A 14320-nucleotide genomic window follows, 5' to 3' on the forward strand; every position below is an offset into this window, starting at 1 on the left:
AGCATCTAATTCTTTTCCGAAGACACTCCTGAAATTTTAATAGATTTTTTTAATGGCATTCCCAATACTCTCTTCTCAGATTCATTAAACGCCTTTTATAGTTGTCGAAATTTTACTGAAGTTGTTTCCACAGCGTTGAAATGATGACCCCCTACTGTCTTCTGCCTGCAGCAATTACAGTTCGTCTTTCAAGTTTTCCTTTGGCGTCTGGGCTTCTGCAGTCCTCAAACCAGATTTCCTAGTGCTGTCTTCAGTGCTGCAGACCTCTTCACTCTCCACCCTTTTCTTTTTCACCAGAACTTGTTTGCTTCATTCTTATGTATCCATCTTTGCACCTTATAATCATCCTTTATGGCTCAGGTACCATTCTCTTTTTCCATTGCAACACAAGAAGTATTTCTTGAGAGCCTTCTGTGCACTAACACTCTACTAGATGCTGTAGGCAATTCAGAAGAAATGCCTAAAAGCATTTCTTTTTTCTAGAACTTTAGATTTCAGGTAGAGAGGTAACATAGGGCCAGACTAAAGATTTAAGAAGCAGTTTGCTCTGGTATCTCATTGGGAACAAGATAAATAACACAGCAGAAATGCTGCGGAAGCTCAGTGTGGAGTTCATTCAGAGTAGAAAAGCTGGGTCAGGTTTTGTTGAGATGGAGAGCTTAGAGGATTGGTAAGATTTGGACAGATAGAGACAACATTCCTGCTAGAAATCAAAGGTATAGAGGTGAGAGCAAAGGGTTTTGGAGTGGAAGATACTGAAGAGACTGTCTAAATTGTAATGGAAAGAGCCTTGGAACCTAAAGATCTGGGTTTTGGTTCCATCTCTGCTGCCTTGTCATCTTTCATTGTTTTATTTCTGAGTTTCCTCATTTAGAGAAGTGCCTAGTTTGAAGAGTTGCTGTGAAAGTCAAATGAGATGTTTGTTAAAGGGCTTTGAAGACTCAAAAAAAAAAAAAACCAAACCAAACCTGTTGCCATCAAGCTGATTCCAACTCATAGCAACCTTAGAGAACAGAGTAGAACTTCCCCCTAGGCTTTCCAAAGAGTGGCTGTTGGATTTGACCTTTTGGTTAGCAGCGATAGCACTTAACCACAGTGCCACCAGGGCTCCTGAAGACCCAAAGCACTGTATAATTAGAACTTTGTATTGAAATGGAAAATGTTTTGTTATATATGCTGAGTAATTTTATCATACACACACACACACACAAACATTAAAAACAAACAAAACCCAAAAACTTAGTGGTTCTTTGTTGAGGAGTAATGAGAATCAGGATTACCAGAGTGCTGGGGCCAAACTATTAAGGACCATGAGTGCAAAACCTAGGAGTTTGGTTAGAGAAACTGTTAAATGCTTACAATCAAGACAGTAATGTGATGAAAATGACATTATTGGAAGATGAATTTGGTATTGGCATGCAGCATAGAATAGAGGGAGTTGGAGCTATTTTTTTTTCTGTAAAATATATGATTTATTCTAGGTGAAATAAATTACATGAAATGTGATTTTTGGGATGAGTAATAGTACATAAAATGTACATTGGTTTAATGTATTTACAGATACTTTGCGTTCCTTCATTGTTAGTTTATTCATTTATTTTGTAAACATTTTAGATTATCCTTGGAAGGATTTTCTTACCAGTTACTTGATGTGGCACTTATTTTTTATACAAGTCTTTTTGAATTACGTTACCTTCGATTACACTAACCTGTGAAGAACTAAAAAGAGGAATACATACATGTACGACTCTAAGCCAGAGCAGTGATGACAGCTACATACCAGAATTAACTGGGCAGTGTTTCAAAACATAGGTCCCAGGGCACACTCTCCACATATGAAATCAGAATTTTAATAAACCTTCCAAGTAAAACAACTGTTATGGAGTTAGTCATTTAAGTGATTTTGACACTCATAAAATTTTTTTTTAGTACATTTAAAATACAACTTTTCAAAACCATTATTATCATGTAAAAGTTAGGTAGATTTGTCTGTACTTTCAGCACTTTCCGTATTTTCTAATTATGAATTGTTAATTAAAGAAGCGAAGATTTGATGTGCAGCTCGGGGTTTGTCATAGCCTCCCAAAGTGGTTTTGGCAGTAATATAATAATGTAAATAGTTGAGAATGCAGTTGTGATCAGTTCTCTGCTAGCCAATAAAACTCATTGCCTTCAAGTTGCTGCCGACTCCTAGCGACCCTGTGTCCTACCCCCCATCAGGGTTTCCAAGGAGGGGCTGGTACATTCAAACTGCTGACCTTTTGGTTAGCAGCCGAGCTCATAACTCCCGGGCCACCAGGAGATCCTGGAATGGAAAATGCAGAACAGTGTATCACTTTTTATATTTGGGTTTGAAACGACTTTGTTAATTTTCTAACTCCTTTCAGAATTATTTTTAATTTTTCTTAGAAAAGTTATCAATTTAATCTGCATAGACTGCAGAGCTGCCAAGAAAAGTAGCTTTAAAGGAAAAGAAATCAGTCTGAGGTTTGAAGTGGCACCAGTATTCCACATTCATACAGTGAGGCGTTAGGTAGCTAGTAGTGTAACGTGCTGAGACCTTCCAGGTCTTTGTAACACCTGTGCCTTAGCCCTACCTTCTGGTTTATTTAGAATCTCTCAGCCTTACTCAAGATCAGTTTCTCGAGCTATGAAAAACGGGGTACCACTGTCTCTTCCGCCTACTGCACAGGGTTCCTATTGAAAATTAAGTGACGTATACGTGCCGTCTTTATAAGTTATCAAGTGTGATACATGCAAAATACCATCTCACGTGTGGTTTAGTTATAATACGATGTTCTAGAGAAATATAAAACAAACCTTTTTTTGGTCAGGCTAACTCTATCTTGTTTTCTAGATTGTTATTCTGTGTCATTAAGGCGTCCATGAAGTGCCAACATGGGAAAGAAACGGACAAAGGGAAAAACTGTTCCAATTGATGATTCTTCTGAATCTTTAGGTATGTTTCACTAATTAAATATTTAATGTTTGTATCCCTAATGGATGTGTATATTTTAATATATAAAAACACGATCAAAAAGCATGCAATATTCTTGTGCAACCTGCGTTTTAACTCAGTATTTATACGAACCTGGCACTTAATAGTCTGCTGTAATATTTTTATTGGCATAGTATTCCATTGATGTAAAGGACCGTGAATGTGTATTTCATAGTTCATGTAGCTAATCCCCTACCGTTGTAGATTTAAAAAAAAGTCTTTAACTTTTTAGTGTTATCAGTGGAGTAACAGTCAACGTCTTTGTAGCTAAATCTGTGCATTTAGTTCCTTACTACAAACTCTGGAAATAGAATTACTGGATCAAAGGGTATAAATATGTTCAAGGCCTTTTTGATACTGTTGCAAAATGACTCTCCAGAAATGTTTTACCGATTTAAAGTCCTAGCCACCACCTGTTTGTCAGCGGAGCCTTGCGTCATTGCTGTGATGCTAAACAGGTTTCAGCAGAGCTTCCAGACCAAGACAGACCAGGAAGTCTCTGCCTCTGCCTGGCGACCTGCTTCCAAAAATCAGCCAGTGAAGACCCTGAGGATCATAATGGTCCAATCTGTTGTGTGTGGGGTTGCCAAGAGTCAGGGGCCGACTTGACAGCAGCTAACAGCAGCAGCACCATAATAAAGTGCCCATTTCCCTAAAGGTCCACCAGTACTAGGTAATGTCATTTGTAAAAATACTTGCTCATTTGTTAGTTGGAAAAAGGTATTTCCTTTTTTAAGTTTGTATTTTGGCTGCTACTGAGGTTCAGTATTTTTTCACACAATCTCATTGGCATTTATATTTCTCCTTTTGGTGAATTGCATGTTCATTGGACTAAAGCTAATGATGCCCCTTGACTGTTTTCTAAACCTCCAGGAACTCTGAAAGCACTCCAGCCTTTGAGGGTAACTTGGAAAGCCCTTGACTTGCTCTGGCCCCAGTAGACTTCCAACCTCAGGTCCAGCTGTTCAGGTTTTCTACGCTGTGTGGCTCTGCCCCACCTTATGACTGGTCATTCTGGGAAACAGCAGATACTTTTCTCCCCCGTGCCTTTGCTCCTGGGGGTTGCCTTTTTAGACTGCTCTTCTCTCCCTGAGGTTGTGGTTTAGAGCTTTGGAATCAAAGGATCCGAGTCCAGATTCTGGCACAGCCCCTTGATAGTGTCTGTGGCATAAATCTTAGTTTTTTCCTCTGTTGTTGGGAATAGTAGTCTCTTTCTTCTAGGGTAGTTGTGAGGATTAAATGAGAGAAGTTATGCAGCCATTTAGCACAGTGCCAGGCTCATACTGTTTAATATCAGAAATTTTTATTGCTGTTAATGTCTCCGAGACTATCCAGATGTTACCACCACCGTGAAACTTTTGGCAGCTTTAGCCTTGTGCTGCTTGCTGTAGCCTGTTGTGGAGATTTTTACACATTTATTTATCTGCCTCCTGCAAGACTATGCGCTCCTCAAAGAGAAGAGCTGTGACATGGTCACTGCTAAGCTTCCTGGCATCTAACACAGTGCCCAGCCCCAGTAGGCATATTGTTGGCTGAATGAAGGACCCTCTACAGACCTTTTAAGATAAAGGGCCTTAATTTAAAGGAAATAGCTAAAGGAATTGAAATGATTTTTAAAAGTAAAATTTCAAATTTGTATAAAATCTGTTTCTCACATAATCATTTAATGGTAAATATCAAACAAATGTAAGTTTTCAGATTACTTAACAACTTGTTTGTAGAGTAAATTGGTTTGCAAAGTTCAAATGAGCGGTAAGTCCTGAGATTAACTGAAGAAAACCATTTTTGATCTCATATACTTCTTTATTTGTTTTAATAGAACCTATGTGTAGACACCTTAGAAAAGGATTGGAACAAAGTAATCTGAAAAAGGCTTTAGTGAACGTGGAATGGAATATTTGCCAAGATTGTAAGACCGACAATAAAGTAAAAGATAAATCTGAAGAGGAAGCAGAAGAGAACCCTTCAGTTTGGCTGTGTCTTAAATGTGGCCATCAGGTATGCTTAAATTTTGTATCAGTATGGGGTTTTGGGAACTCTGAACTTATTTTAGGTCCCTGGGTGGCTACAGCCAAGAAGACCTTGTGGAGCAGTTCTACTCTGTAACACATGGGGTTATCATGAGTGGGAATCGACTCGATGGCAGTGGGTTTGTTTTTTAACTTATTTTACAAGGTATTACCTAAAAGTACAGCATGGGTGACATGGATGCCAGCTGGCATAGGTCATGTTCTCTGGGGAACAGATTCTGAGATGAAGATTTGTGTATAGGTGGTTTATTGGGGAGTATTCTTAGACCCTATGCCAGGTAAAGAGTAAGGGAGGCAGGATTAGGTAGAGGGAGAAGATGAACTAAGAGGCAGTTGCTGCAGGATCCCACAGTGAACTCTGGCCCTTCAGAGATGTCCTGACTTAAGGCAAGGGGCCAGACCTTTGCACCTGCTCATTGGCCAGCCGTTGGATGTGGGCTGCACCTTTGGTTGAGGATAATTCTTGAGGATTGACTGGGCTGTGAGCTGTCAGCAGGCATCATTCCTGGCAGCTAGGGGAATTAGTGCCTCAAGGGGGGATCTGGGCAGCACACCTCAGCGTCCACTGCACTGTCTTACAGGTATCGCCATGGTACTAAATGTCACGGTCTTCTTGGTCACCCTTAGAAGTTGCAGGTTAAGTTTCTATGCTATGAAACTAGGCTACTAGGGAGAGCTTCAAGATGAGGCTGACAGCCATTTTTTTTTTTTCTCCTACATTTAAAGTATATTTTTAGCTTCAGTGGAAATAGGAATAGTTATTGTTGTGTGGTCCGGGGAGGTTGGAGGCCTGGTTCAGACAGATCACAGTGAAGATGCATTTCTTAGCGGTGATCTAACCAGCTGGAAGCAGAAAATCGTTTATGATTAAGCCTATATCTCTTTTAGGTGAAAAACTTCCATTTGCTTGTTCAGTTAATGCTTATTCACCAGCTCTCATATGCTAGGTCTTCTGGTAATAGAAAGGTTAATAAAACACAGTCTGTGCCTTCGAGACTTACAGTCCAGGGGAGAAAAGAGCTAAACATTAATAACGTAAATACAAGATAGAAAATAAGAAATGCCACTAGGAATTTACATTATGTTTTGTCAGAGTTTGTTTACAGGAAGGGTAAAATATTTTCTTCTTTGGGAGAATAAGTATAGCCTTTTGGGAGAATTCGATTTTTGAGCAAAATCCTGAAGAATGGGCAGGATTTGACTAGGTGGCAGTGATAGTGAAGGATTGCAGGACAAATGCAATAATATGAACAAAATTGTATAGCTGTGAAAGCGCTGAGTGTGTTTTTAGATGGTATATGAATAGGAGAGTATCAGAATCATATGTCCATTGTGTATAAGTACTCAAGTTTTAACGAAAGTCCAGACTTGTGTTAATGTTTTATTTTCAAAGTTGTATGAACGGCAGAATTGCTGACGCCCCTTCCTTGTTCATTCTGGATTATGAGTTCTGCCCTCCTTCCATGAGCTTTTGTGGCAGAGGTTTCTGGTTACGGTTCTCTAGGGCTGCGGCAGGGACTCTCAGGAGCAGCATGCCTTGAAGCACTATCTGACACCACGGTCGGAACCTCACTGTCTGGTTCTGAATTTGGACACCTGGAGCGTGTGGTGAGTTTTAGTTCTTGGGCACGTTGACTCGAAAGTCCCTGGAATATTGGAGAATGGAGATACTTGAACATGTTTAAGAAACAAAAAAGTTAAAAATTTGGTAATGTGTCTTTAAGTACTTCACATTCAGAAGGCTGGAGAGTGGGATGCTACGTAAAGCTTTTGCTTAGTATTGGACAAATGGAAAAATTGTAGCAGGTAGACTCAAGAGTCTTCTTCACCCTGTGGTTTTTTCTTTCTTGTGGTATTACAAAGCATTTAGTGGGCTGCTTTTTAGTTTTAAAATTGGGACACTAAGAACAAATTTTTTAAACTGGATATATAGTAAAATGTTGGCAGTGAATTTGCATAACAGTAAATCTCAGCCTGGTGTGTTATATTTCTATTATTTTACATCATTAAAACAGAAGCTGACATCTTTAAAACCCACGTGTATTCACAGCAGTGTTTTCACTGTCATGGTTAGGTTTGTTAATTTTGTTGGTATTTTGAATTGTATATATTTTGAAATACGTATAGAAAAATCTTTTGACTTCAGTGTTATAAATAACCATTCCAGTAAAATGTTTGGAATTTTTTCACAGTGTATGTGGCCAAAATTCTGGCTAACCTTAGTAGTAATATACTAGAGTTACCGTGGATAGTCTTTTTCAAGAAATGTAAAGAATTTTTATTTGAATAAAGAAGTTTGATTTTCAATTTCTCTAATAATTTGGTAGTTGCACATTTTGTTGTCCAGGAATTATTTTTGGTTGTCTGTCATTTTTCTTCTCTGTGATGTTTTGGGAGGCAGGTGTTACATGTGTGATGATGAGGTCCAGTACTGCCATTCAAACCGATTGGGGCAGGTGGTTGATTATATTAGAAAACAAGCCGGCCTTACAACTCTACAGTCAGGTAAAATCATTCCTTTCTTAGTGTATATTGTAGCGTTGACTTACATATATGCTGGTATGTGGATTTACTATACCATGCCAGCATTTACATAGAAAAACCTATTGCTGTTGAGTTGATTTTGACTCATAGAGACCGTATAGGACAGAGTAGAACCTTCCCATAGGGTTTTCAAGGAGCACCTGGTGTATTTGAACAGCTGACCTTTTGGTTAGCAGCTGTGGCTTTTAACGACTATGCCACCAGGGTTTCCCACTTATATATATCTGGGTAAAATTACTTATAGTTGGCTTCAAAATATGAAACTATTCTTGGTTAAGAATGTAAAACAGTAGAAATTTATACAGTTACAAGGTGCTAGATTTAGAAGGGATCTGAGAAACGAGCTAGTCAGATGTGACGAAGCGTCTGGGCCGAGATAACAGGCAGTAACTTCCTGTCTCCCTACTCTGGGATGGTGCTTAAGGCAGACCTGATACTGATACTGAATTTACTCTGTTACATTTTGTAATAGCAAGATATCAGTCCGTTTGTTGGGATGATAGTTAAGTAGCCTGATACGTCTTGGGTTTTTTGTCATGAATAATTGAATTACTTGGGTTGACTTACAGCATATGCTTTAAGCTTGTTTAGATTTTTACTGGGAAAGGGGATAGATAGGATGGTCGCAGAGGTACCTTTGGCAGAGCCAGAATTGTTTGTTCTGCACTTCTGGATTGGTTTTTGACCTGCAGAATTCACTTCACAAATTATTTCGTGTGTACGTTCTTAAAATAAAGACTGTTTTCTACTTCAGTTTCTCAAGGTAAGATATGTTTATTTGTAGAGAATTTTTGTGCAGTAGATAAGGGAGGCACATACAGTACTGTTTGTCTTCCTTTGTCCAATTAATGCTCCTATCAGTTTTGAATATTTTTGGTTTTTTGGTTCATTTCTTTCTGTATGGTAATTTACCTGTGTTAGTTAGTAAACATTTAAAAACAAACAAGTTGCAAATAATGACATTAGATAACATTTAAAAATTTCTAGTACTCTGTCCCGGTTACAACTTTGCATTTGGTATAACTGTTATATATTTTACTAAATCATTTTTCTCTCCCCCCCCCCTTTTTTTTAAGCAGCAAAAGACAATGGAAACATTGAACTTGAAAATAAAAAATTAGAAAAAGAAAGTAAAAATGAACAAGAGAGAGAAAAAAAGGAAAACATGGCTAAAGAAAATCCTTCCATGAATTCTACTTCCCAGATAACTGTGAAAGGACTCAGTAATTTGGGAAATACGTGTTTCTTCAATGCAGTTATGCAGGTGCCGATATTACCTTTTTTCTTATTTAAGAAACCTTCTAGCCTTTTCTTTATATTATAGATTCTGTTATTTATAGTATTGTATATATATATTAAAAAAAAAAAAATTTTTTTTTTTTTTTATATATGATATTTTTAAATAATTGTGCTTTGGGTGAAAGTTTACAGCACAAGTTAGTTTCTCATTTAAAAATTTATATGCAAATTGTGACATTGGTTGCAGTCCCCGGAATGTAATAGCACTCTCCCCTATCAACCCCGGGTTCCTTGTGTCCCTTCATCCAGTTCCTGTCCTTTCCTGCCTTTTTGTCTTCCTTTTGGGCAGAAGTTGCCCATTTTGTCTCGTATATTTGATTTCACTAAGGAGCATTTTCCTCACTTGTGCTATTGTTTGTTCTATAAGCCTGTCTAATCTTTGGCTGAAAAGCGGGCTTTGGGTATGGCTTTAGTTCTGGGTTAGCAGGCTGTCTGGGGGCTGTAGTCTCAGGGGTTCCTCTAGTCTCTGTCAGACTAGTAAGTCTGGTCTTTTTTGTGAATTTGAATTTTGTTCTGCATTTTTCTCCTGCTCTATCCGGGACTCTACTGTGATCCCTGTCAGAGCAGTTGGTGGTGGTGGCTGGGCACCATCTGGTTCTTCTGGGGAGTTTTTTCTTTTATGGAATGTATTTCTCTGTTTTCAAAGAAAACTCAAAGGTTTCATTTTGCATTACGGTAAAACACTACCCTGCATGCTGGGTTACAGTAGGGTTCAGAAAAAACATGGTCCAAACCCTCATGTAGCTTGCACTTGGGTGAGGAAGCAAAGGATAACCTAGAACAGAAACAAATTTCTAGTTACAAGTGGTGGTGGTGGTGGTGGTTGGGGAGAGATAGCTCTTCAGGTTGAGTTGTTGGAGAATGCACCTGTGAGGTGAAGAAACAGCTCTGAACTGAAGTGTTTATCAGCCAAGTAGAGTGGAGAGGAGAGCGCACCATAACTTCATTTCCCAGGTGTAGATGTAATTAAGGTGGTAGTGTTGGCAATGATTTTCTGTTTTGATAGAACGGACACTTAGGAAATATTTAGGAGACTTAGGAATGGACACTTACGAAAAATTAATTACCCTTTAAAATAATTTTCTTCTTTTCCGTTTTTCATTCCAGAATTTGTCACAAACTCCAGTGCTTAGAGAACTACTGAAAGAAGTAAAAATGTCTGGAACAATTGTGAAAATCGTGCCTCCTGATTTGGCACTCACAGTATGTACTTCAGAATTTTCTATTAAAGTCAGTAACCTACCTCTCTCTGAATGTCCACATTCTAAATTATTTGAAAGAATTGACACTCGTTTCCACCTTTTTTATTTGCTTTTGTTCTGTTTGAGATTATAATAGAAGTTATATGGAACTTCTGAAATTCAGTTTTTTACTTGAGGGTCATGTTCTTCTGTGTTCTAGTGTTGGGTGTCCTTAGGAACATTACTGATATTTGTGAAGCCCTAGACCTGTATTCCACCACTTGTCCATTGGTTATTGTACTGAGGTGGCGTGCGTGTTGCTGTGATGTTGGAAGCTATGCCGCTGATATTTCAAATAACAGCAGGGTCACCCATGGTGGACAGGTTTCAGCGAGGCTTCCAGACTAAGACTAGGAAGTGGTCTACTGAAGAAATTGACTGGTGAAAACCTTATGAATAGCAGCAGAACATTGTCTGATATAGTGCTGGAAGATGAGCGCCTCAAGTTGGAAGGCACTTGATACAACTGGAGAAGAGCTGCCACCTCAAAGTAGAGTCGACCTCAGTGACGTGGATGAAGTCAAGCTTTTGGGACCTTCATTTACTGATGTGGCACGACTGAAAATGAAAAGAAATGCTGCAAACATCCATTAGTAATCAGAACATGGAATGTACAAAGTACCAATCAAGGAAAATCGGAAGTTGTCAAAAATGAAACGAAACGGTTGAACCTCAATATCCTAGGCGTTAGTGAGCTGAAAGGGACTGGTATTGGGCATTTTGTATCGGACAGTCATATGGTCTGCTATGCGGGGAATGACAAGTTGAGGAGGAACGGCATCACGTTTATTGTCAAAAAGAATAAGATCTATCCTGAAGCACAACGCCATCAGTGATAGTTTAATGTCCATATGCCTACAATGAAGACCAGTTAATACAACTATTCAAGTTTACACACCAGCCACTGATGCCAAAGATGAAGAAATTGAAGACTTTTACCAACTTCTGCAATCTGAAATTGATCAAACATGCAATCAAGATGCATTGATAATTACTGGTGATTGTGAGGTAAAAGTTGGAAATGAAGAAGGATCAGTTGGTGATAAGAGTAATGACGCCAGAGATCACATGTTAGAATTTTGCAAGACCAACGACCTATTTATTGGAAATACCTTTTTTCAACAACATACATGGTAACTATATCCATCGACCTTGCCAGATGGAATACATAAGAATCAAATAGGCTACACCTGTGGGAAGAGATGATGGAGAAGTTCAGTATCATTAGTTACAAGGCCAGTGGCAGACTGCAGAACAGACCATCATCGCTCATGTGCACATTCAGGGTGAAACTGAAGAAAATTAGAACAAGTCCATGAGAGCCAAAATAGGACCTTGAGTATATCTCACCTAAATTTAGAGACCATCTCAAGAATAGATTTGACTCATTGAACGCTAATGACCAAAGACCTGACCAGTTGTGGATGGCGTCGACATCATACAGGAAAAAAGCAAAAGGTCATTAAAAAGTCAAGGGAGAAAGAAAAGACCAAAGTGGATGTCAGAAGAGACTCTGAAACTTGCTTTTGAATGTAGAGTAGCTAAAGTGAATGGAAGAAATGAAGTAAAAGAGCTGAACAAAAGATTTCAAAGAGTGGCTTGAAAAACAAAGTAAAGTATAAAGAAATGTGCAAAGAGGTGGAGTTAGAAAACCAAAAAAGGAAGAACATGCTTGTTACTTTTAAGTTGAAAGAACTAAAGGAAAAATTCAAGTCTCAAGTTGCAACACTGAAGAATGCTGTGGGCAAAATATTGAACAGTGCAGGAATTATCAAAAAAAGATGGAAGAAATACACAGCATACTGTACCAAAAAGAATTGGTTGATGATCAGCCATTTCAGAAGTTAGCATATAATCAAGAACTGATGGTATTAAAGACGTCTAACCTGCACTGAAGTCACTGGTGAAAAACAAGCCTCCAGGAATTGATGGAATGCCAACTGAGATGTTTCATCAAACAGAGGCAGTGCTGGAAGTGCTCACTAGTCTGTGTAAAGAAATTTGGAAGACAGCTACCTGGCCAACCAACTGGAAGAGATCCACGTTTGTGCCCATTCCAAAGAAAGCTGGTCCAGCAGAATGCGGAAATTCTCAAATGACACCATTAGTATCACATGCCAGTGAAATTTTGCTGAAGATCGTTCAAAAATGGTTACAGCAGTATATTGACAGGGAACTGCCAGAAACTGGAGCCAGATTTAGAAGAGAACATGGAACAAGGGATATCATTGCTGATGTCAGATGGGTCTTGGCTGAAAGCAGAGCATACCAGAAAGGTGTTTCCATGTGTTTTATTGACTACGCAAAGGCACTAAACCGTGTGGATCATAACAAATGATGGGTAACATCATGAAGAATGAGAATTCTAGAATACTTAATTGTGCATGTGGAACTTGTACATAGACCAAGAGGCAGGCAGTTGTTGGGACAGAACAAGGGAATTAAAATCAGGAAAGGTGTCCATTACCTTTCACCATACCTATTCAATTTGTATGCTGAGCACATGATCCGAGAAGCTGGACTGTATGAAGAAGAACTCGGCATGTGGATTGGAGGAAGGCTCATTGACAATCTGTAATACACAGGTGACACAACCTAGCTTGCTGGAAGTAAAGAGTGCTAGAAACACTGGAAAGTCAAAGACAACAGCCTTCGGTATGGATTGCATCTCAGCATAAACAATCCTCACAACTGGGCCAGTAGGCAACATCATGATAAACAGAGAAAATATTGACGTTGTCAAGGATTCCATATTACTTGGATCCACAATCAGTGCTCATGGAAGCAGCAGTCAGGAAACCAGGTGATGTATTGCATTGGGCAAATCTGCTGCAAAAGACCTTTTGAAGTATTAAAAAGTGATGATGTCACCTCGAGGACTAAGGTGCCCCTGTCCCAAGCCATGGTATTTTCAGTGGCCTCATATGCATGTGAAAGGTGGACAGTGAGTCTCAAGGCTGTAGAAGAAATGATGCCTTTAAATTATAATGTTGGTGAAGAATATTGAATATACCATGGTCTGCTAGAAGAATGAACAAATCTGTCTTAGAAGTACAGCCAGAATGCTCCTTAGAAATGAGTATGGTGAGATCTTGTTTCATGTACTGAAGAAGGACATCATGCTGGGTAAGGTGGAGGGTCAGTGAAAAAGAGGAAGACCCTCAACAAGATAGACTGACCCAGTGGTTGCAACAATGGGCTCAAGCATAACAAGGATTGTGCTGATGGCACAGGACCGGGCAGTGTTTTTTTCTCTTGCACATAGCCTTCATATGAGTGGGAACTGACTCAATGGCACCTGACAATAACAGGCTTATGTTATTATTTTTAACTTCTCTTAAGGTGATTGCTGTGTTGCCAAATGAGGTTTGCCTTATTTGTTTTTACTACGTTTTTCTTTGTCTTTTCTGTTTTTATATGGCAGTAAATTCTTCACAGCCTAAAACCGAAATTTAAAAAATAAAACAAAATCCGTTGCCATCGAGTTAGTTACCACTCATGATGACCCTATGTGTTACAGAGTAGAACTGATCTATAGGGTTTTCTTGGTTGTAATCATTATGGGAACAAATCGCCATGTTTTTCTTTTCCACCGCTGCTGGTTGGTTTCAAACCACCGACGTTTACATTGGTAGTCGAGTGCAAACTGAGCCAATAAATAGAGCTAAATTCTTTATAGGACAGGCTAGGGCCAGAAAAGGAGCTCTAGTGGTGGAGAGGTTAAGCACTCAGCTGCTGACCAAAAGGTCAGCGGTTTGAACCCACCAGCCGTTCCTCAGGAGAAAGATGTGGCAGTCTGCTTCTGTAAAGATTACAGCCTTGGAAAGCCTCTGGGGCAGTTCCACTCTGTCCTGTGGGGCTGCTCTGAGTTGGAATCAACTCGATGGCAAGGGGTTTGGTTTTTGGTAGGAACAGAAAGTTTATCTTGTAATGCGCATTTTAAACTTTTAAATGGCAGTTCTATGAACAATATTGGCAGTATATGTTAACTAATTACATTTTGGTAAGTTATCCCAGAACTTGACTGAAGAAAATAATTTTATTCTTATGTTCAGGAACCCTTAGAGGTAAACCTCGAGCCTCCAGGACCTCTTACTTTGGCCCTGAGCCAGTTTCTTAATGAGATGCAAGAGACCAAAAAGGGAATCGTGACACCTAAGGAACTCTTTTCTCAGGTCTGTAAAAAGTGAGTATCCACTTCGGTTGTG

The 14320-nt window shown here is 39.1% G+C and overlaps 1 protein-coding gene across 5 annotated transcripts in view; it reads left to right on the forward strand.

Moving 5' to 3' along the window:
- USP16 (ubiquitin specific peptidase 16) overlaps window positions 1-14320 on the forward strand; it is a 31014-nt gene that overhangs the window by 700 nt on the left and 15994 nt on the right. For 3 of the 5 annotated variants that reach the window (XM_010590332.3, XM_003410318.4, XM_023548486.2), the window contains exons 2-8: window positions 2858-2959; window positions 4818-4996; window positions 6533-6636; window positions 7430-7533; window positions 8649-8836; window positions 9979-10074; window positions 14168-14298. In XM_010590332.3, coding sequence (XP_010588634.2) covers window positions 2899-2959; window positions 4818-4996; window positions 6533-6636; window positions 7430-7533; window positions 8649-8836; window positions 9979-10074; window positions 14168-14298 — 863 coding nt within the window. In that variant the 5' untranslated portion in view covers window positions 2858-2898. Of the gene's footprint in view, window positions 1-2857; window positions 2960-4817; window positions 4997-6532; window positions 6637-7429; window positions 7534-8648; window positions 8837-9978; window positions 10075-14167; window positions 14299-14320 lie in introns of those variants that run through there. The other 2 variants (XM_010590330.3, XM_064273134.1) reach the window with 2 other exon arrangements.

Source organism: Loxodonta africana, chromosome 20, assembly GCF_030014295.1.
Source record: "Loxodonta africana isolate mLoxAfr1 chromosome 20, mLoxAfr1.hap2, whole genome shotgun sequence".
Lineage (NCBI taxonomy): Eukaryota > Metazoa > Chordata > Mammalia > Proboscidea > Elephantidae > Loxodonta > Loxodonta africana.